At 44.4% G+C, this 20,770-nt stretch overlaps 1 protein-coding gene across 1 annotated transcript in view; it reads left to right on the top strand.

The window, feature by feature from the left end:
• The window catches only part of grin2ab (glutamate receptor, ionotropic, N-methyl D-aspartate 2A, b), a 127,558-nt gene extending 120,900 nt beyond the window's left edge, over positions 1-6,658 (top strand). Inside the window, exons 7-13 of the mRNA XM_063010406.1 lie at positions 858-1,011; positions 1,898-2,023; positions 2,109-2,338; positions 3,648-3,808; positions 3,894-4,081; positions 4,496-4,734; positions 4,827-6,658. Coding sequence (XP_062866476.1) covers positions 858-1,011; positions 1,898-2,023; positions 2,109-2,338; positions 3,648-3,808; positions 3,894-4,081; positions 4,496-4,734; positions 4,827-6,635 — 2,907 coding nt within the window. The 3' untranslated portion in view covers positions 6,636-6,658. The remainder of the gene's footprint in view (positions 1-857; positions 1,012-1,897; positions 2,024-2,108; positions 2,339-3,647; positions 3,809-3,893; positions 4,082-4,495; positions 4,735-4,826) is intronic.
• Positions 6,659-20,770: the final 14,112 nt, after the last annotated feature.

Below are 20,770 nucleotides of genomic sequence, written 5' to 3'. Positions count from 1 at the left end.
TGCCAGGAGAACGGTACCTGTCTGACTGCATTGTGCCGAGTGTGAAGTGTGGTGGAGGGGGGATTATGGTGTGGGGTTGTTCTTCAGGAGTTGGGCTCGGCCCCTAAGTTCCAGTGAAAGGAACTCTTAATGCTTCAGCATACCAAGAGATTTTGGACAATTTCATGCTCCCAACTTTGTGGGAACAGTTTGGGGATGGCCCCTTCCTGTTCCAACATGACTGCGCACCAGTGCACAAAGCACAAGGTCCATAAAGACGTGGATGAGCGAGTTTGGTGTGGAAGAACTTGTCCAGACCTCAACCCGATAGAACACCTTTGGGATTAATTAGAGCGGAGACTGTGAGCCAGGCCTTCTCATCCAACATCAGTGTCTGATCTCACAAATGCGCTTCTGGAAGAATGGTCAAAAATTCCCATAAACACACTCCTAAACCTTGTGGAAAGCCTTCCCAAAAGAGTTGAAGCTGTTATAGCTGCAAAGGGTGGGCCGACATCAAATTAAACCCTATGAATTAAGAATGGGAGTCACTCAAGTTCATATGCGTGTGAAGGCAGACGAGCGAATACTTTTGGCAATATAGTGTATATAATACTTATAGAAAGGTTCCACAGTTCCTGGTTCCACATAGTTTCTGAGAGAACTTGCAGCTGTTCTCCTGGAGCGAGTGAATAATTCATTGTTGGACTGTCCAGCAAACTGGACGCGTTCATCTACGACTGCATGGCCAATTCAATCCACCTGGCACTTCCAGTATGATCCTATTTGAAGGCCAATGCCGTATCCAAAAAGTCCAGGGGTCTGAATACTTTCTGAATCCTCAATCCTGAAGTTCTGATCTCCTCTTTGATCCATAGGTCGTTTACAAGAAAGCGGTGATGGCTGTGGGTTCGTTGACCATAAACGAGGAGAGGTCGGAGGTCATCGACTTCTCTGTACCTTTTGTTGAGACGGGGATCAGCGTGATGGTGTCCCGCAACAACGGCACTGTTTCACCCTCGGCGTTTCTGGGTACGTTTTTATTTAATCTTGACCAGTTCTTTCTCTACGTTTTATTTGTTTCTTAATTTAGATGTTTCCAGTTCCCTATTGCCCTTCTACACAGAGCTTTAGGATGTTTGGAAGATCATTCTATAAAATAAGCCCTTGCTGCTATGCTACTACCCTGTGCTCTCTGTATTCCTTCACCACTTTTGCTGGTGCTTCAACAGAACAGGAGGCATTTGTGTTTCAGTGCCAAGGAGCTGGTAATAAATACAGTGTAAGGTCCATGGTCTGGTGCTCCTGAGATGAATTAGGGCTCTAAATTGCACCTAGATATCAGAACCAGGTCCGGTTGTTCGTAACGTGGACCCCTAGGTCAGATCAGGTGTCCATATACTTTTAGCGGTCTAACGGCACACCAGTGTGGATCTCAAGGTTTAAGTCTCACCATATGCTGCGCCTGAGGGAGGGAAGGCTGCAACAGTGACTTCTGTCTGGTGGATGAATGTGGAGAGCATAGCGTGCTCCTCCACACTTGTTAAAGCTTTCTGGTGACATTTTCTGGTAAACGAAGCGGTCAGGGGTTTAACACTCATTAGAGGAAGCTGTGCTAGCCTGCGACCCATCCTGACCAGTGTAGATATCAAGGAACCAACAGATGGAAACTGTGTGAGGGGCTTCACGTTCACCTCCACTACTCTTAAGTTTTGGGCTGCTCATAAACTACCATGGAGATTGAATGTGATCATGTTTGAGACACATCGATGTCTGGTGTGAACGGCTATTCATCTCCCGGGACGAACGTCATGATGGGGTCTCAGTTTTCTATTTTCACCCTGGTTGTCTGCCCCCCGTTTCCATTCCCTCAGTGTTTTGGTGTGTTGATCTGATTCGAGTCTCTTTCTGCCCTTAGAACCCTTCAGCGCGTCGGTGTGGGTGATGATGTTCGTGATGCTGCTCATCGTCACGGCGATCGCGGTCTTCCTGTTCGAGTTCATCAGTCCACTGGGCTTCAACCGAAATCTCGCCCAGGGCAAAGGTACGACACCTCACCTGTCTGATCAGTATAACACGCCATACTGAGCAGTGACTGATACCCCTGATACCCCTCGGTCTCTTTCCAGACCCCCACGGTCCGTCCTTCACCATCGGTAAAGCTGTCTGGCTTCTGTGGGGTCTGGTATTCAACAACTCTGTGCCAGTCCAGAACCCTAAAGGCACCACCAGTAAGTTCATCGTGTCCGTGTGGGCCTTCTTCGCCGTCATCTTCCTGGCCAGTTACACTGCAAACCTGGCCGCCTTCATGATCCAGGAGGAGTTTGTGGACCAGGTGACTGGCCTCAGTGACCGGAAGGTACGTTTCTTCTCATTCCACCTCTCGTAGTGTCATTTCTCGTCAAGGATCCCAAATCAGGCATTCTTAATGTTTACATTTCTGACCAAGGGGGTTTAATTTAAAGCTGTTTGGGGTTTCTAAAGGTTTGGAGACGTCCTAAATGGGCAAAAATATTGGGACACCCTGTCTAATTGTTGAATTCATGTGTTCCAGCCACTACAATTGGTAATAGGTGTAATAAATCAGTTATATTAGAGACATTTCATGCTTCCAACTGGTGCAGAAACAGTTTAGGGAAGGTCCCTTGTACTTCCAGCATGACTGCGCCCCAGTGCAACACAAGATCTATAAAGTCAAGAAGATAAGCTCCACAGAACCCTGATTTCATACCCACTGAACAGCTTTGGAATGAACTGGAACATTAACGGAGGCTTTTTTTGACCAACAGCAATGCCCAGACTGAATGGGCACAAATTCCCATACACAGACAAGCTTATGGTCAGGCGTCCGAATACTTTTGGCCACATTGTGTACATAGTCTAATCCCCTAACATAGTTAAAAATACCAGCACTGGGCCACTCAGGTGGTGCAGCGGTGAAAACACACGCTGAAACCATCGTATCGAGTCTCAGCTCTGTCTGCCGGCTAAGGCTGAGTGGCCACATGAACAACGATTGGTCTGTTGTTCAGATAAGGGCGGGATTAAGCCGGATGGGGTCTCTCTCTCATAACTGGTGCAATTACGACCTCTGCTGGCTGATTGATGGCACCTGCACAGAGATGAGAAAAGAGTGCTCTCAGGGTGTGTCTCTCCGTACACAACGCTGAGCTGCACTGCACTCGTCAAAATGTAGGTGATAAGATGCATACGGCTGCTGCCCATGTGTCGGAAAGGGCGTGGGTTAGCTTCGTTCTCCTCAATCAGAGCAGGGATCGGCATTGGTGGAGAGGAAGCGTGATGCAATTGGGCAATTGGGCAATTGGACGTGCTAAAAAGGGAGAAAAAGGGAGAAAATGCATAAACAAAATATAAAAAAGAAATTGAGGGATAGGCGCCTAGAGGGCATAATTGGCAGTGCCTGCAGGGAGGGAAGACCGGACTATGTGGGCGGGTCTAAACCCTAATTGGTGGATAGAGGTGCCTGTGCAGAGTGCATGGGTGAAAAAGGGTTCCGTTAAGGGCTGCGCGTGGGTCGAGGGAGGCGTGAGCAGCAATATACCCACCTCGACTGCAATCAGGGATCCACCAGCACCACCCAGTGTGTGTTTGTAACCAGTAGGTGTGTTTGTAATGCTGGCATGACATTTTTGCTCCCTGGTTTCCAGTTCCAGAGCCCATACTCCTTCTCACCACCGTTTCGGTTCGGTACGGTCCCGAATGGCAGCACTGAGAGGAACATCAGAAAGAACTACCCAGATATGCACCAGTACATGGTCAAATACCACCAGACTGGAGTCCAGGATGCACTGGTCAGCCTTAAGACTGGGTACGTCTATATATATAAGAGTTTTCATGTGGTTCCTGTAGCTGTTCTACTGGAGCAAGTGAATAATTCATGTTGGTTTGTACAGCAAACTGGACGCGTTTATCTACGACGCCGCCGTGCTGAACTACATGGCAGGACGAGACGATGGCTGTAAGCTGGTGACCATCGGCAGCGGTTACGTCTTCGCCACCACCGGTTACGGCATCGCCCTTCAAAAAGGATCATACTGGAAACGCCTGGTGGATCTCGCCATTCTTGGTACCATCGGGGATGGTAAGATTCCTCACATTCTCTAGGGCTGTCCACTAGACTACACTGTCTTCTGGGACTGTTCACTAGGCTACCATGGTCTCTCAGGACTGTCCACTAGACTAGCATTGTCTTCTAGGACTGTCCACTAGGTTACTACTGTTGCCTAGGACTGTCCACTAAGCTACCTCTGTCTCCTAGGACTGCCCAACCATCCTCTAGGCTACCACTGTCTCCTAGGACTGTCCACTAGGCTAGCACTGTCTCCTAGGTCTGTCCTCTAGGCTACCACTGTCTCATAGGACTGTCCACTAGGCTAGCACTGTCTCCTAGGTCTGTCCTCTAGGCTACCACTGTCTCATAGGACTGTCCACTAGTCTACCATTGTCTTCTAGGACTGTCCACTAGTCTTGTGTTTACATATTTACTCTATTCCAGGTGAGATGGAGGAACTCGAGGCCCAGTGGCTGACGGGTATCTGCCATAACGAGAAGAATGAAGTGATGAGCAGTCAGCTGGACGTGGACAACATGGCTGGAGTGTTCTACATGCTGGCGGCTGCCATGGCCCTTTCCCTGCTCACCTTCTGCTGGGAGCACCTCTTCTACTGGCGTCTCCGTTACTGCTTCACTGGTCTTTGCTCCGGACGGCCGGGACTTCTCTTCACCATAAGTAGGGTAAGGAGGACTAATCTGATAACGAAAATAAATCAAGAGGTTGTTTAATTTTGGGAATCCTGCTGTAGAGTCCTCTGTGTTCCTTTGTTCAGGGTATCTGGAGTTGTATTCATGGCGTTCACATTGAGATGAAGAAACTTCCCGTGTTGGATTTCAGTCCTCAAGCCAACATGCTGCACCTTCTAAAATCGGCCAAGGAGATTACCACTTTAGGGGTGACCTCTCCAAAGCGTCCAGTGACCAGTATGCTTCCCCATAGCCCTGGAATACTGGACTTTATGACTGGGAACAAAGGCAACAATTTGACTCCGAAAGACGTCCTCTACAACAACACCAACCCCATGCTTGTGAACCGCCTCAAAGAACCTCTCAACAATGTCCTTTTGCCTGGCCAACGGGCACTTCCCCAACCTGATCCCCAGGCTAATGTGGCTGGCAGTAGTGGCACCGGAGGCAGTGGAGACTCAGCAATAGTTCCCGCCTCAAAGACCCGGGCTCTTTGGAAAAAGTCAGTCGAAACTCTGCGACAGACTCAAGAGCCGAACGATGATTCGCCACCTTCCGTTGCCCCGCCCTCAGTCTTTGAGCCACTCGCAGCCATGAAGAGCCAGCGGTATCTGCCCGAAGATCTACCCGCACGCTCCGACGTGTCCGATTCGTCCGGCCGCGTGGACCTCCAGAAGCAGCACAAGGTCAAAGAGACGCTCCGAAAGCGCAACCGCCTCCCACGGGACATGAGCGACGTGGAACTATCCACGCTGCACAGCCAGGCTAGCCAGCAGAGCAACCACAGCAACCAGGTCTACTCGCAGAGCAGCCAGGGCAGCCAGATCTACACTATCGACTCGGTGGACCAGGAGCACGGCATGCACTACCCGGACATCTTCAGCGAGCACAGAGACAATAAGCATCACCCGCCTCCGTCGTCTGAGCAACAGCCCATCATACAGCTCAACAGCAACGCGCTCCCTCAGACTCAAGAGCCGGACGTTATGCAAAACCCCTCCGCTGCTTCGAAGGAGAAGAAGTACAATACCTACGGCAAGCCTGGCGGGGTAGGAATCAGTCACGGAGGGACCGGATCTACCCAGGACCATCGACAAACCCACTGCCGTAGCTGCCTTTCCAAGTTCTCCAACTATTCTGGGCTTTACACCATGCGGCCTCCTCAGTACCGCTGCGAGGCCTGTTTGCATTCCGCCAACCTGTATGACATCAGCGAGGATCAGCTCCTGCACCCTAACATGGGTCACATCCGAGGAGGCAGCGTGGACCGGAGCTTCTGTGCGTTTCTGCCGCACCCCAACACTTCCTTCACAGCCTACCTACCCCAGAGCGACCAGGAGGGCGACGGGATCATCACCCACTATCAAGACGAGGGCGCGTTCGTCCATCGCCAGCACTCCTACGAGAACCTGCCCCAGAAGAATTCCTCACGGCGTGTAAGTCTGCAGGATAGCACCCCGTACGCCAACCTGCACACCTCCACCATGATCCCCGATAAGCTCCCGAAGAGCCAGTCGGCACATCTCAACCACACGCTCGCCGGGGTCGGTGTCGGCGTTACGGAGCTCGGCATCGGCCGGCGCACTAAATCCATGTACCCGGCCCGGCCGACCGAGAACCCTTTCTTACAGACGCTCCGGGACGACCAGCGCCTGGCTCACGGGCGCAGCGCCACAGACATTTACAAACAGCTGGTGCCGCTCACATTAAATCCCATTACCGACGGCAAGGGGCTCGGCATGGCGGTGGTGACCCCCGACCTCTATTACACCGAGCAGATCATGCCTTATGTAGCCCCTCTGCCACTCGGCTCCTACCCGGCCCCTAGAGCAATGAGCGCTGGCGGTGCACGACGCGTCTACAAGAGGATGCCCAGCATCGAGTCCGACGTCTGAAAGACTAAATCAACTGTGAAACCGCGAGACTGAGACCGTGAAATCCGTGCTGTACAAAGGATTAACCAACCAGGAAACAAACGAACATGGATTCTATTTTGTTCTTATTTTGAGACAGCTCTTTACGTTGGTCAGTAATCAGGTCCTGCCCTCTCGTTGAGCAGAAGCTCGGGGTCTTCCATGTAAACACAGAAGACGGCTCCTGCCGACCGGACTCACTTTAGAAGTGTCTAAAAGCTGCTGGATGTTGTTTTGCCGCTCAGACGAGCTTCCCTCTCCATGCTAATATATGAGCGTCCAAAAATCCTACACACAGGTACACGGACGAATGAGTAACGCATATCATCAGCTAGACTATTCCCAAACAGCAAGCTCAAAAATGACTGGCACCTTTAGTGAGGATGGGTAGGAACAGTCAAGGAAACGATCTCTGAGGTGAATTGGCCTTCGTGTTGAAATTATAGGAGAAGTTGGCATTTCTAAAAATATTTTCTTGTACCGTCATTATTTTATTTCTATTTTTTTTCCCCCTTTTCTTCCACTTTAACACATCCAATTTCTGCCCGTCAATCATCCTCTCACTAATGCTGGTCCCTGCTCCTGATTGGGGAGGACGAGGCTGCTCCATGCCCACTCCGGAACGTGCACAGCAATCGAACATCTTATCACCTACACTTTGACGAGTGCAGTGCAGTACAGCGCTGGGTACGAAGAGTCACACCCTTCCCCATCTCCGTGCAGGCGCCACCAACCAGCCAGCAGGGGTCGTAATTGCACTAGTCTGAGAGAGAGTCCCCATCCGGCTTAGTCCCGCCCCTATCTAAACAACCGACCAATCGTTGTTCATGTGGCCGCTGAGCCTCAGCTGGCAGCCGTCATTATTTTTTAAGTTTACTTGAACTTAAGTTCAGGAACTCGTAAGTGGTCGTTAATAAGTGTGTTTTCCTCCCAGGAGGTTTAGAAAGACAAAAATCTCTCCAAAAAAGCAAGCCAACAAGCCGCAGTAAAAAGACATGCTGCAACCCGAGCTGGATTCTGAGTACCTCGTATCGAATCCAGCTCTCCCTCGAGGCTGAGTGGATGTATGAGCAACAATTGGCTATTTGCTCAGTTGGGGGGTGGGACAAAGAACCGGATGTGGGTCTCTCTCTGTCAGAATGCGATTACGACCTCTGCCGGCTGATTAGAGGCGCCTGCACAGAGATGAGGAAGAGTGCCCTTAGGGTGTGTCTCTCCGCATGCAACGCTAGGTGGCGCCAAACTCATCAATGTGTGGGTGGCAAAAATGCATGTGGCTGCTGCCCATGTTTCGGAGGGGATATGGGTTAGCTTCGATCTCCTCGGTCAGGGCGGGATTCGGCATAGACAGAGAGGAAGCACGATGGAAAATTGAACAATTGGATGCGCTAAAGGGGGAGATAAAGGAAAAAAAAAAAATAAAAAATAAAAAAAGGCAAGCCAACAAAAATAAACCTTTCTTTAATGTTTTATTTTAGAATTCTCGCTACTGGGTGAGATAAAAATAGGCCTTTATGATAACAAACGCTCGAGGTGGATTGGGTGTATAAAGAAGTCTGTTAGCTGAACCTGTTCTCCAGAAACCCTGGAGACGTTATGAATAAAAAGGTCTCATGGACTCCATAAAATACATTTTTACAGTTTTTTACACTGCCAAATATTTGACCAAGTGGTGTGTGGAGCGTCTTGAGGGAGATTCGGGAATGAAACAGCCGGGAGTCGGGACTCCGGAGAAGAGAGGCGGTGTGACCTAAAAGCCCACACCAACAAATGATGTCATGATGTGAAAACACGTCTGTTAGCTAAACCTCTATGAAGTACCAGGAGATTTGAAATGGAAATCCAGTTGCTTTTGGTCGGTTCTATCAAACGTAGCTCTCTCAGATTCCTTGCTTTGGATTATAGGAGAAGACTCAGTGCTGCTACGTTGGCTAGGAGTTGTTCGTTACCTAAATAACTTTAGTTTCTAGCAGGCACAATTGGCCACTAGTCTGCTGGGTGGGAAAAGTCTGGACTAAAAAGGGGGTGGGGTCTTCAACGCTGTGTTAGGACCCTGGTTAGTAGCCCGAGGCCAAGTCCGGTCAAATCAATTTTTAGTACAACGCTTTTTACAATGGACATTGTCTCAAAGCAGCTTTACAGAATCCAGGACCAACAGACCAAAAACCTCTGTTGAGCAGCCGAGGGCGACTGCAAAGGAAAAAAGGAAAAACTCCATTAAAATTACAGGAAGGAACCTTGAGAGGAACCAGACTTAGCAGGGACCTCCATCCTCCTTGGGCGGCCTTGAGGCCCTTGTCAGTGTCACTGCAGTGCTGAGAATGATCCACCACCTAAATAATACCTGCTCTGTGGTGGTCCTGTGGGGGTCCTGACCATTGAAGAACAGCATGAAACAGATGGACTACAGGCAGTAATTGTAGAACTACAAAGTGCTTCTATATGGTAAGTGGAGCTGATAAAATGGACAGTGAGTGTAGAAACAAGGAGGTGGTTTTAATGTTATGGCTGATTGGTGTATAAAAGATCAGGTTTATCAAGGGTGCCTATCCATTTTTGAGCTGACTGTAGATGTTAAAGCATCAGGCCAAAACAAGTAAAGAAATATTTCACTGTTAGATCAAACTAAAAAAAATGATAAGACTTTTTTATAAACATTCGCCGTTTTGGACTGTGTAACGTAAGAAGCGCCCGGTGATCCTGGAGCTTAATGTCTGTGGAGATGAAACAAGCCCCTGTAGGTGAATGGAAGCTTTTTGGGTTTTTTCCTCCTCCTGTGTTTCCCTGCATGCCAGACACTCCAGCAGGAAGGCGTCCTTCTTTTCCTTTTCACCACTGTCGATCACGAAACATCGGCGCGTTTACTTTGATTATTACATCACAGGTTGTTTATATAGCTGTTTAGAAAGAAACAAAAGAATGTGTAAAATAATAAGTCATTTTTACAGTTTTTTACACTGCCAAATACTCGACCAAGTGGTGTACGGAGTTTATGGAATGAAACTGTCGGGAACGGTGGTCCGTCACGACCGGGTACAGCGGGACTTCGGAGAAGAGACACGGTGAAATCTAAAAAGCCCACACCAACTAATGATGTCATAATTCTGCACTTCAGGAGCACAAAGAACTTCCTGTTTGCGTCCGATGCACAAACGAATCACTTCCTGTATAGGATTAAAACCCCCGCCCCGTACATCACCGATATATACATATACATAAACATATATATAATTCTATATTTTTGGATTGTTTTGGAACATAACGGTCATCCAGCGATATGCACAATATCAGGTTGCAATATAAACTTTGTGTATAAAGTTTTTAGGTTTACTTACGTTTTATTATTTATTAAGGCTTCACTTCATTTACCGACTGTAACACGCGTGGAGTTGATTTATCAATGTGATTTAATTGCGTATGTATACAAAAAGATAACAGCATGTTAAGCTTCTCTATGGTCCGAACCTCTCCGAGTCGTTTCCTTTCTTTTTTTCTTTTAGTTTTTTGCTTTCGACGTGAATGAGAGTTCGTGTTTACAGTGAATATGGAAATACGGATTCATCTATGGAGTCATCAGATGTGATTTTGATTCTCATTTAAATACAAGTGTCACATGGCGAAACGTCAAACAAGACTGAGTCCTTTTGGCTGAGTGTGTTTTGAATTCCTGGTGTCTGACAAATAGAGACTTGTGCATGTGTGTGTGTCTGAGAAACTGTGAGCATTGGGACTGAATGACTGGAAAAGGCACAAAAACATCCATGAATTTTAATCGAATGGGTCAAAAATAAACAACCCCAGCCCAGGTGGCGCAGCGGGATATTCCGCTTGCACACCAACACCGAGTTTCTGAACTCCTCGGTTCGAAACTTGGTGTTGCCACCGGTCAGCTGGGCACCATCTAGCGGGCATAATTGGCAGTGCCTGCACCAGATACTAATTGGCCACCGTATCTGCAGGGTGGGGGCCGGACTGTGTGGGTGGGTGGTATTTCATACGCTATTTAAGGACCCTGATTGGTGGAAGAGACGCCTGTGCAGAAAGCAGGGGCGAGAAGAGGAGGGCTGTACACGTGGCGGAAGAGGCGTGTACAGCGACGTAAATATATATACATATATATACAGGGGTTGGACAAAATAACTGAAACACCTGTCATTTTAGTGTGGGAGGTTTCATGGCTAAATTGGACCAGTCTGGTGGCCAATCTTCATTAATTGCACATTGCACCAGTAAGAGCAGAGTGTGAAGGTTCAATTAGCAGGGTAAGAGCACAGTTTTGCTCAAAATATTGCAATGCACACAACATTATGGGTGACATACCAGAGTTCAAAAGAGGACAAATTGTTGGTGCACGTCTTGCTGGCGCATCTGTGACCAAGACAGCAAGTCTTTGTGATGTATCAAGAGCCACGGTATCCAGGGTAATGTCAGCATACCACCAAGAAGGACAAACCACATCCAACAGGATTAACTGTGGACGCAAGAGGAAGCTGTCTGAAAGGGATGTTCGGGTGCTAACCCGGATTGTATCCAAAAAACATAAAACCACGGCTGCCCAAATCACGGCAGAATTAAATGTGCACCTCAACTCTCCTGTTTCCACCAGAACTGTCCGTCGGGAGCTCCACAGGGTCAATATACACGGCCGGGCTGCTATAGCCAAACCTTTGGTCACTCGTGCCGATGCCAAACGTCGGTTTCAATGGTGCAAGGAGCGCAAATCTTGGGCTGTGGACAATGTGAAACATGTATTGTTCTCTGATGAGTCCACCTTTACTGTTTTCCCCACATCCGGGAGAGTTACGGTGTGGAGAAGCCCCAAAGAAGCGTACCACCCAGACTATTGCATGCCCAGAGTGAAGCATGGGGGTGGATCAGTGATGGTTTGGGCTGCCATATCATGGCATTCCCTTGGCCCAATACTTGTGCTAGATGGGCGCGTCACTGCCAAGGACTACCGAACCATTCTGGAGGACCATGTGCATCCAATGGCGGTGCCGTGTATCAGGATGACAATGCACCAATACACACAGCAAGACTGGTGAAAGATTGGTTTGATGAACATGAAAGTGAAGTTGAACATCTCCCATGGCCTGCAGAGTCACCAGATCTAAATATTGTTGAGCCACTTTGGGGTGTTTTGGAGAAGCGAGTCAGGAAACGTTTTCCTCCACCAGCATCACGTAGTGACCTGGCCACTATCCTGCAAGAAGAATGGCTTAAAATCCCTCTGACCACTGTGCAGGACTTGTATATGTCATTTCCAAGACGAATTGACGCTGTATTGGCCGCAAAAGGAGGCCCTACACCATACTAATAAATTATTGTGGTCTAAAACCAGGTGTTTCAGTTATTTTGTCCAACCCCTGTATATATACAACCCCAAATCAGAAAAAGTTGGGACAGCATGGACAATGCAAATAATAATAAAAACACAGTTTCTTACATTTACTTTAACTTTTATTTGATGTCAGACAGGATGAACCTGAGATATTTCATCTTTTATCTGCTCAACTTCATTTCATTTATTAATAAACATCCATTCCTGCATTTCAGGTCTGCAACACATTCCAAAATAAGTTGGGACGGTAAAGCATTTACCACTTAAAAGACGTTTTGACACCGAGGAAACCGAGTGATTTAGTGTTTCAGCTTTTATTTTGTCTCGTTCTTCCTGCAAACACGTCTTAAGATTTGCAGTACGGGGTCGTCGTTGTTTCAAAATCCTCCACACATTCTATATTGGGGACAGGTCAGGACTGCAGGCAGGTCAGTCCAGCACCCGTACCCTCTTTTTCCACAGCCATGCCTTTGTAATGTGTGCAGCAGGTGGTTTTGCATCGTGTTGTTGATAAATGCTGGACGTCCCTGGAAAAGACGACGTCTTGAAGGAAGCACGTGTTGCTCTAAGATCTCAATGTACTTTTCTGCATTAATGCTGCCCTCGGCCTTTACGCACTGAAATTCCTCCCAATTTCTTGAATGGTTTAATGATATTCTGCACTGTAGAGGGAGAAATATGCAAATCCCTTCCAATCTTTCTTTGAGGTTCATTGTTTTTAAACATTTCAATCATTTTCTCACACATTTGTGGACAAACTGGATCCTCTGATCATCTTTACTCATCAGAGACTCTCAGCCTTTCCTGGATGCTAGTTTTGTACCAAACTATGATCACAATCACTGGTTTGGAATCACATCATTATTTAGTTTCACTTTATTACTTCATTACTTCATTAGCCCTAAATTGCCCCCGTCCCAACTTTTTTTGGAATGTGTTGCAGGCCTGAAATGCAGTAATGGATGATTATTAATAAATGAAATGAAGTTGAGCAACTAACAAGGGCTATGAACCAAACCGACAAGACAAAGGCAAAATAGTTTACCATGAATGACCCACGGCTGCGTCCTTAAATCCTCTTTGAATTCAACCTAAAACAAGGTGCAGCTGTGGCTCATCAACAGGAGACCAATCACAAAAGGGGCGTTGGCTTGAGTCTGAGAGCAAACACTCCTCTAACATGTGCTGAGGGGCATGGCACATAGGAGCACTCCAGGAGCACAGACAGGCTGGATACGTGACACTGTGGTGAACAATTACTAAAAAGAGCATCTTTGTTACTTAGTTTAGTAGTTGCAGTCAAACTATCCCTGTTTATATGGGCACAGAGAAGGCACCAGATGTACAGCCATACTGACTAATGACGAACTAGGATGTCGCGCTTTAAAGTAAAATGACATGAACAGAATCGCTCTGTGTGTTTTGACCCAGCAGATTTGGGCGTCGTTATGACATCATAACGGCGTCATTGACATTTCAGGCCTGCTGTACGAGTCCCTAGTGAGTATTTACCTCCGAGCTTAACTGTAGTTCTTCTGCTCCACGTACAGATTCACACCAGACAACACAAAACAAAGCCGTGAGCCATTAGACGAGATCCGCGCTCCCCTAAACCGTTAGCGAGCCTCTCCACAGAGCCGTTCACGGTCCCAGTCCAGCAGGTAAAACGGACTCGTACTGAAGACGTGGAAGTGCTGAAACAGCTGGATGGCTCTCCTGTGATCATGAGGATGTGCTAACAAACAGCACTTCAACACTTTTTACTTTTATTAGAACAAAAACACAGTCTGTCACGCCACTGAGAGCTGCTCTAACAGGAGAGCAATTCTCTCACTGTCACACATTTTATTACATTTCTGCACATTTGTCAAAATTCGTAATGACGGATTATTTTTTACTCAAAAAAACAGGAGTTGTTCAGGGAATAAGGTTATCCAACACACATATCACCTCGGCCACCATTCACCAGCTTTATCAGACTGTAAAACGCTTCTTCACATCACTGTGAGTTCTTTATATCAGACACGCAGCTGATTTTCAGCTTTGGACCCCTCGGATTATTTTATAAATGTAATTAAGTATATTCAGGCTAAATGTGTCTGTTTTGTTATTTTGTTGTTTTGTTATTTCATAGTTGTGTTGTTTTTAGTTTGTTATTTTTGATTTGTTTTAGTTGTTTTGTTGGTTTGTTATTTTTAAATTTGTTGTTTTGTTGGTTTATTGTTTTAGTTGTTTTGTTGGTTTGTTATTTTGTTCGTTTTTTTATTTTGTTGTTTAAGGTGTTGTTTTAATTGTTTTGTTGGTTTGTTATTTTTTAGCTTGTTTTGTTAGTTTTGTTGTTTTGTTGGTTTTGTTGTTTTAGTTGTTTTGGTGGTTTGTTATTTTTAAGTTTGTTGTTTTGTTAGTTTTTATAATTTTGTTAGTTTTTTATTTTGTTGTTTTGTTGGTTTTGTTGTTTTGTGGTTTTGTTAGTTTTTTATTTTGTTGTTTTGTTAGTTTTCTATTTTGTTGTTTTGTTAGTTTTCTATTTTGTTGTTTTAGTTGTTTTGTTGGTTTGTTTTTTGTGTGTTGTTTTGTTAGTTTATTATTTGTTGCTTTGTTTTTTAGTGTGTTGTTTTGTTAGTTTATTTATTTTGTTGGTTTGTTATTTTGTTGTGAAATAGATGATTGGATGATGGAGCAGCTGGTAAAGTAGGTGTCACACAGTAACATGGGATCCGGGGACGGGATGTTTTCCTCGTGGTACTCCAGGTTTACTTCACACCTCCAAAAATCCTCCTAAACCTGAACTGGCTTCTCTAAACTAGTCGAGTCACTTTATCATTAATTGGCACCTTTTTATTAATTGGGTGTTTTCCCACCTAGTGCCCAGTGTTTCCAGTTGGCACCAGACCCTGAATGAATAATTCCATTAAACCCATTTAGAACTAATAGCTGCAGAACTATACGGTGTAACAGAATTATGTTTAACACTTCTACACTTCTCTGTGTTTCTGTATTTATTAATACTCTGGGTTATTAGTGGTGTTTCTTTAACAGAATTTAAACTAATTCATCTCTGTGTTCTGTGTGGGAGGGAGATTTTCGAGCCTGTGCTGTTTGTCCGACACCTTTTTCTTTCTTTTCACACCGAGTCGACCAATTTAATCTCTTCAGGGTGTTTGTGGAACTCAGAAGTGACTTTACTTCTGTTTAACCAAGTTAAAGATCAAGAAAAACACTGTGAGGATCTCTGTGTATCCACAAACCATGTTTGCTGAACGCTGCGTCCATCGCTGTATCTGCCTGTCCCAAGATTTTTTATTTAGGTAGTGAACCGGTCACAGTTTAAATGATTCAGCTGGAGGAAACGTGATGGTGAAGGACCAGCAGCTCCGTCCATTTAATAAACAAGAGAATTTACACGGTGCAGGATAACATTCAAATAAACCAAATCAAGCAAAAAGTCATTATATAGAACATTCATGTAATGACTTGTTCATCAAAGTTTGAGTTGCATTGTTGTTTTTGTTATTTTATTATTTTGTTTGTTATTTTAATATTTGGTTATTTTATTGTTTTGTTGGTTTGTTTTTTTATTTTGTTGTTTTTGTTTTGTTTTTATTTTGTATTTTATTGGTTCTTTTGATATTTTGTTGTTTTATTTTGTTGTTTTGTTATTTTAATATTTTGTTGGTCGTTATTTCATTGTGTTGTTGGTTTAATGTTTTGTTATTTAGTTGTTTTTGTTATTTTGTTGCTTAAGTTGTTTTGTTAATTTGCCAGTTTGCTGTTTTGTTGTTTTATTTTGTTGTTGGTTTTTATTTTTTTATTTTGTTGTTTTATTTTGTTGCTTTGTTGGTTTGTTATTTTGTTGATTATTTGTTTTGTTGGTTTAATGTTTAGTTATTTTGTGGGATAATTTATTTATTTTGTTATTTTGTTGCTTTTATTTTATTTTGTTGTTTTGTTGTTTTATTTTTCTTATTTTTATGTTAGGGTGTTTTGTTATTTTGTTGGTTTGTTGTTTTTGTTGTTTTTATATTTTTTGTTTCGTTAGTTTGTTGGGTTGTGTTTTTTATTTGGTTGTTTTGTTGGTTTGTTGTTTTTGTTGTTGATGTTTTGATGATTGGTTATTTTGATGTTTATATTTTGTTATTTTCTTAAGTTTTGATGTTTTGTTATTTTAATGTTTTGTTGTTTTGTTATATTCTTGTTTTTGTTGTTTTATTTTGTTTGTTTGTTGTTTTGTTATTTTGTTATTTTAATGTTGATGTTTTGATGTTTGGTTGTTTTGTAATATTCTTGTTTTTGTTGTTTTATTTTGTTTGTTGGTTTGTTATTTTGTTATTTTAATGTTGATGTTTTGATGTTTGGTTGTTTTGTAATATTCTTGTTTTTGTTGTTTTGTTGTTTTTGTTATTTTGTGTTTTTGTTTGGTTGGTTGTTTTATTTGGTTTGTTGTTTTTGTTATTTTATTATTTTCTTGATTTGGACGGGAGGCTTTTTAAATATTCCTCCTCATTCTCAGTGCAGATCATATCCTGTTTGGATTTTCGAAGACCTTCAGCAGATGTGTTTTGTACTTTAGAATGGTGAGGATCAGCGAGTCGGGCGCGCTCTGTGATTGCTGTCGTTATTGTTGTGAGATTCTGATTGCCGTGTCAGGTTTTGGATGAAATCCACTCGCTGTTTGGACATGTTGATGTGATGGCTACCTCAGTGATGTTCGACCCCAGTCGTGAATAATAACAGACGGCGGTGATTTGCAAATCAACTGGATTGTTTTTTTGGATGTGGGCTCATTTTGAATGTGATGGCTGTGACACGTTTCATAAAAGTGTGGACAGGGGCGTCTGTGATACTTAGGGAGATCTGGACACCACGTGTTGTAGTTGTGAACGTATTTCTGTTCTTTTTTTTACCTGCCCAACAGTCTCATGTTTTACGTTGTGTTTATATATGTGTCTACATGCTATAATTGCAGGCAGGTGTGGACTGCAGACAGGTCAGTCTAGCACTTTAACTCTTTTCTTAGACATGTGTCTATCATGTGTCGATCTGAGGGATTTAAGGTCACAGCCATTTAATGTGGTTTTTTAAGGCTTTTGCCCTTTATGCCCTTATTAAGTTTTAATAATATTATGATCTGTAGATGGTAAAACTATACACTGAAAAATGAGAATGGTCCACGTTGGCGTAACTGATTCTGTCAGCTGCACGTTTATGCTCTAAATTCCCAATTCTACCTCGTTGTTTTAAACTGGTGACTAGAAAGAAAGCCACTGTGCTTTGGGTGCGTTATAATGCTGGAACTCGCCAATGAAAGATGATAGTTTGTCTTAAAACCAATGCTCTGTTGCTCTTAGAGGGGTAAACATGTGCCAAGAAAGCTTTCCCACACCTTCACATGACCTCCAGACAGCTTGAAATGTTTACACTAGGCAGGTGGACTCAGAGATCGATCGGTGTGGCAGTTGTCCTACTGGAGCAGGTTTTAGAAAGTCTGTGGATGTAGATGAATATTTAGATGCAGCAACTTTCTTAGAATTTGTATTTTTATATTTTTTAGCTCATGTCTGACCCCACGAGTCTGGCTCATTGGTTCATTCTGATCCTCTCCTGTGGTTCCTCTTGCTCAGCGATGAACCCAGATGCACCACTCTACTGTGGTTCCTCTGCCTCTTTTATTTGTGAGCCATTTTCTGTTCCTATTATTACTGTTCCTGCTGTGAATGATCCCACCTGGTGCTTTTATGGTTTCAGAACAGAAACTCCTCACATCTTCACGACGTGATGTTATTCATCATGGGCAGAACATCAGAAGCGTCCTGTTCAGCCTTATCCAGATGTTTCGGTGTTAAAGCGTCTTAAGGTTTTGCTCTCGTCTCTGTCGCCTGTGGTTCAGACTCAGATCTTACACTGATCAGCCATAACATTAAAACCACCTCACTGTCCATTTTATCAGCTCCACTTACCATATAGAAGCACTTTGTAGTTCTACAATTACTGACTGTAGTCCATCTGTTTCTCTACATGCTTTTTTAGCCCCCTTTCACCCTGTTCTTCAATGCTCAGGACTCTCACAGGACCACCACAGAGCAGGTATTATTTAGGTGGTGGATCATTCTCAGCACTGCAGTGACACTGACATGGTGGTGGTGTGTTAGTGTGTGTTGTGCTGGTATGAGTGGATCAGACACAGCAGCGCTGCTGGAGTTTTTAAATACCGTGTCCACTCACTGTCCACCCTATTAGACACTCCTACCTACAGTAGTTGGTCCACCTTGTAGATGTAAAGTCAGAGACGATCGCTCATCTTTTGCTGCTGTTTGAGTCAGTCGTGTTCTAGACCTTCATTAGTGGTCAGAGGACGCTGCCCATGGGGCGCTGTTGGCTGGATATTTTTGGTTGGTGGACTATTCTCAGTCCAGCAGTGACAATGAGGTGTTTAAAAACTCCATCAGCGCTGCTGTGTCTGATCCACTCACACCAGCACAACACACACTAACACACCACCACCATGTCAGTGTCACTGCAGTGCTGAGAATCATCCACCACCTAAATAATACCTGCTCTGTGGTGGTCCTGTGAGAGTCCTGAGCATTGAAGAACAGGGTGAAAGGGGGTTAAAAAGATATGTAGAGAAACAGATGGACTACAGTCAGAGCAAGATTGCCTCAGAGCTGCCACAGATGCACCAGCCAGTCGGCGAGCAAAAAACAGAGCAAAAATCGTATAGTGTGAACCAGGCATTAGGGGGCCTTGCTCAGGGGCCCAAGAGCAGCAACCTGACAGTAGTGGGGCTTGATTATTAGTCCAGTACATTAACTGCAAAGCTACGACTGCCCAAACGAGAACACTCACAATTAATTATTTTTAAAAAGCAGACAGATCTGTGCAATGCCAGACCCTCAGTACCACAAAAAATTATATTTTAAATGTTTTTAAACTATTTTTAACAAGAGCTGATCTGCAGCCCAGTACATTTTAATGGTCCAGTGAGTGGGAAGCAGAGGGTTGTGGAGGAGCATCATGTTCCTTTAAGTGTCAGATTGTGTATTTTAACAGTGTGGATAAAGTTTCTTTATGCATTTTCTTCCTTTTTCTCTCTTTTAGTGCGTCCAATTGCCCGATTGCGTTATGCTTCCTCTCCACTAATGCCGATCCCTGCTCTGATTGAGGAGAACGAAGCTAACCCACGCCCCCTCCGACACTTACTAACCACCTTCTATGGCACATGCGTCACACTCAAGGCCCGTGGGCGGATTTTGACTTAAAAGATGTATGATTGTCTTAAAATACACTGTAAAGTCGTACATAAACTGCATCTCCCACAATGCATGCCGATTTTGCGACCCACAAAGTGACTGTGATTTGCATCCTGCCACTAGATGGCAGTGTTTCTACTTCAGCAGTTTTCCAACACGTGATGCTGAGAAATATTTACAAATAATCCCAAATTGCACAAGAGGAGCAAATTGAAGCAGAAGGAGGAAATTTAATGAAAGATGTGAAAGTGAAAACAAGTTTGTGCTTCAAGAAGGGAACCTGGTGCGTCTCTTGTGTTATGAGGCGTGTCTGTGGTAAAGGAGTACAATATAAATGTAGATATATGTTATAAATATACAGAATCAATTTAGCATGTTGACACCGAACACAGAATTCAGCCTGTCCAAGAATTAAAAGGCGATCACAGCAGGATACGTTACAATCGGCCCTTTGAGGCCACCATAATGCAGATGTGGCCCTCGGTGAAAATGAGTTTGACACCCCTGTTCTATAGCATCTGATAAAAAAAAAAATCAACATCCCTAGTCTAGTTTACCTAAACTAGAGAAGGAAATGTTTACTGTAGAAGCTCATCTGTAAGTAATTCTGGATGAGAACGTCTGCTGACTGCTGAGAATGTAAATATACAGTATAATGTCCAATAGAAAGGAGAAACACTACAGTAGAGTAAAACAGTATTCATACCCTCTTGTTAGTGTAAGAATAGCTTGGAGCTCTTATTAAAAAAACATATTATTCTTTCCCCGAGAGAAGGAAATCACACAGTCAGCTTTAGTTATAAGCAGCACGTGTGTAAATCTGACGAGGCACATCAGATTAAAACCACCTCCTTGTTTCTACACTCACTGTCCATTTTATCAGCTCCACTTACCATATAGAAGCACTATAGTATAGTTCTACAATTACTGACTGTAGTCCATCTGTTTTTCTACATGCTGTTCTTCAATGGTCAGGACCCCCACAGGACCATCACAGAGCAGGTATTATTTGGGTGGTGGATCATTCTCAGCACTGCAGTGACACTGACATGGTGGTGGTGTGTTAGTGTGTGTTGTGCTGGTATGAGTGGATTTAAACACCTCACTGTCACCGCTGGACTGAGAATAGTCCACCAACCAAAAATATCCAACCAACAGCGCCCCGTGGGCAGCGTCCTGTGACCACTGATGAAGGTCTAGAAGACGACCGACTCAAACAGCAGCAATAGATGAGCGATCGTCTCTGACTTTACATCTACAAGGTGGACCAACTAGGTAGGAGTGTCTAATAGAGTGGACACGGTATTTAAAAACTCCAGCAGCACTGCTGTGTCTGATCCACTCATACCAGCACAACACACACTAACACACCACCACCATGTCAGTGTCACTTCAGTGCTGAGAATGATCCACCACCTAAATAATACCTGCTCTGTGGGGGTCCTGATCATTGAAGAACAGGGTGAAAGCGGGCTAAAAAAGTATGTAAAGAAACAGATAGACTACAGTCAGTAATTGTAGAACTA

Source organism: Trichomycterus rosablanca, chromosome 15, assembly GCF_030014385.1.
Source record: "Trichomycterus rosablanca isolate fTriRos1 chromosome 15, fTriRos1.hap1, whole genome shotgun sequence".
Classification (NCBI taxonomy): domain Eukaryota; kingdom Metazoa; phylum Chordata; class Actinopteri; order Siluriformes; family Trichomycteridae; genus Trichomycterus; species Trichomycterus rosablanca.
Note: the sequence above shows the minus strand (reverse complement) of the source record. Positions and strands in the feature narration are given on the sequence as shown.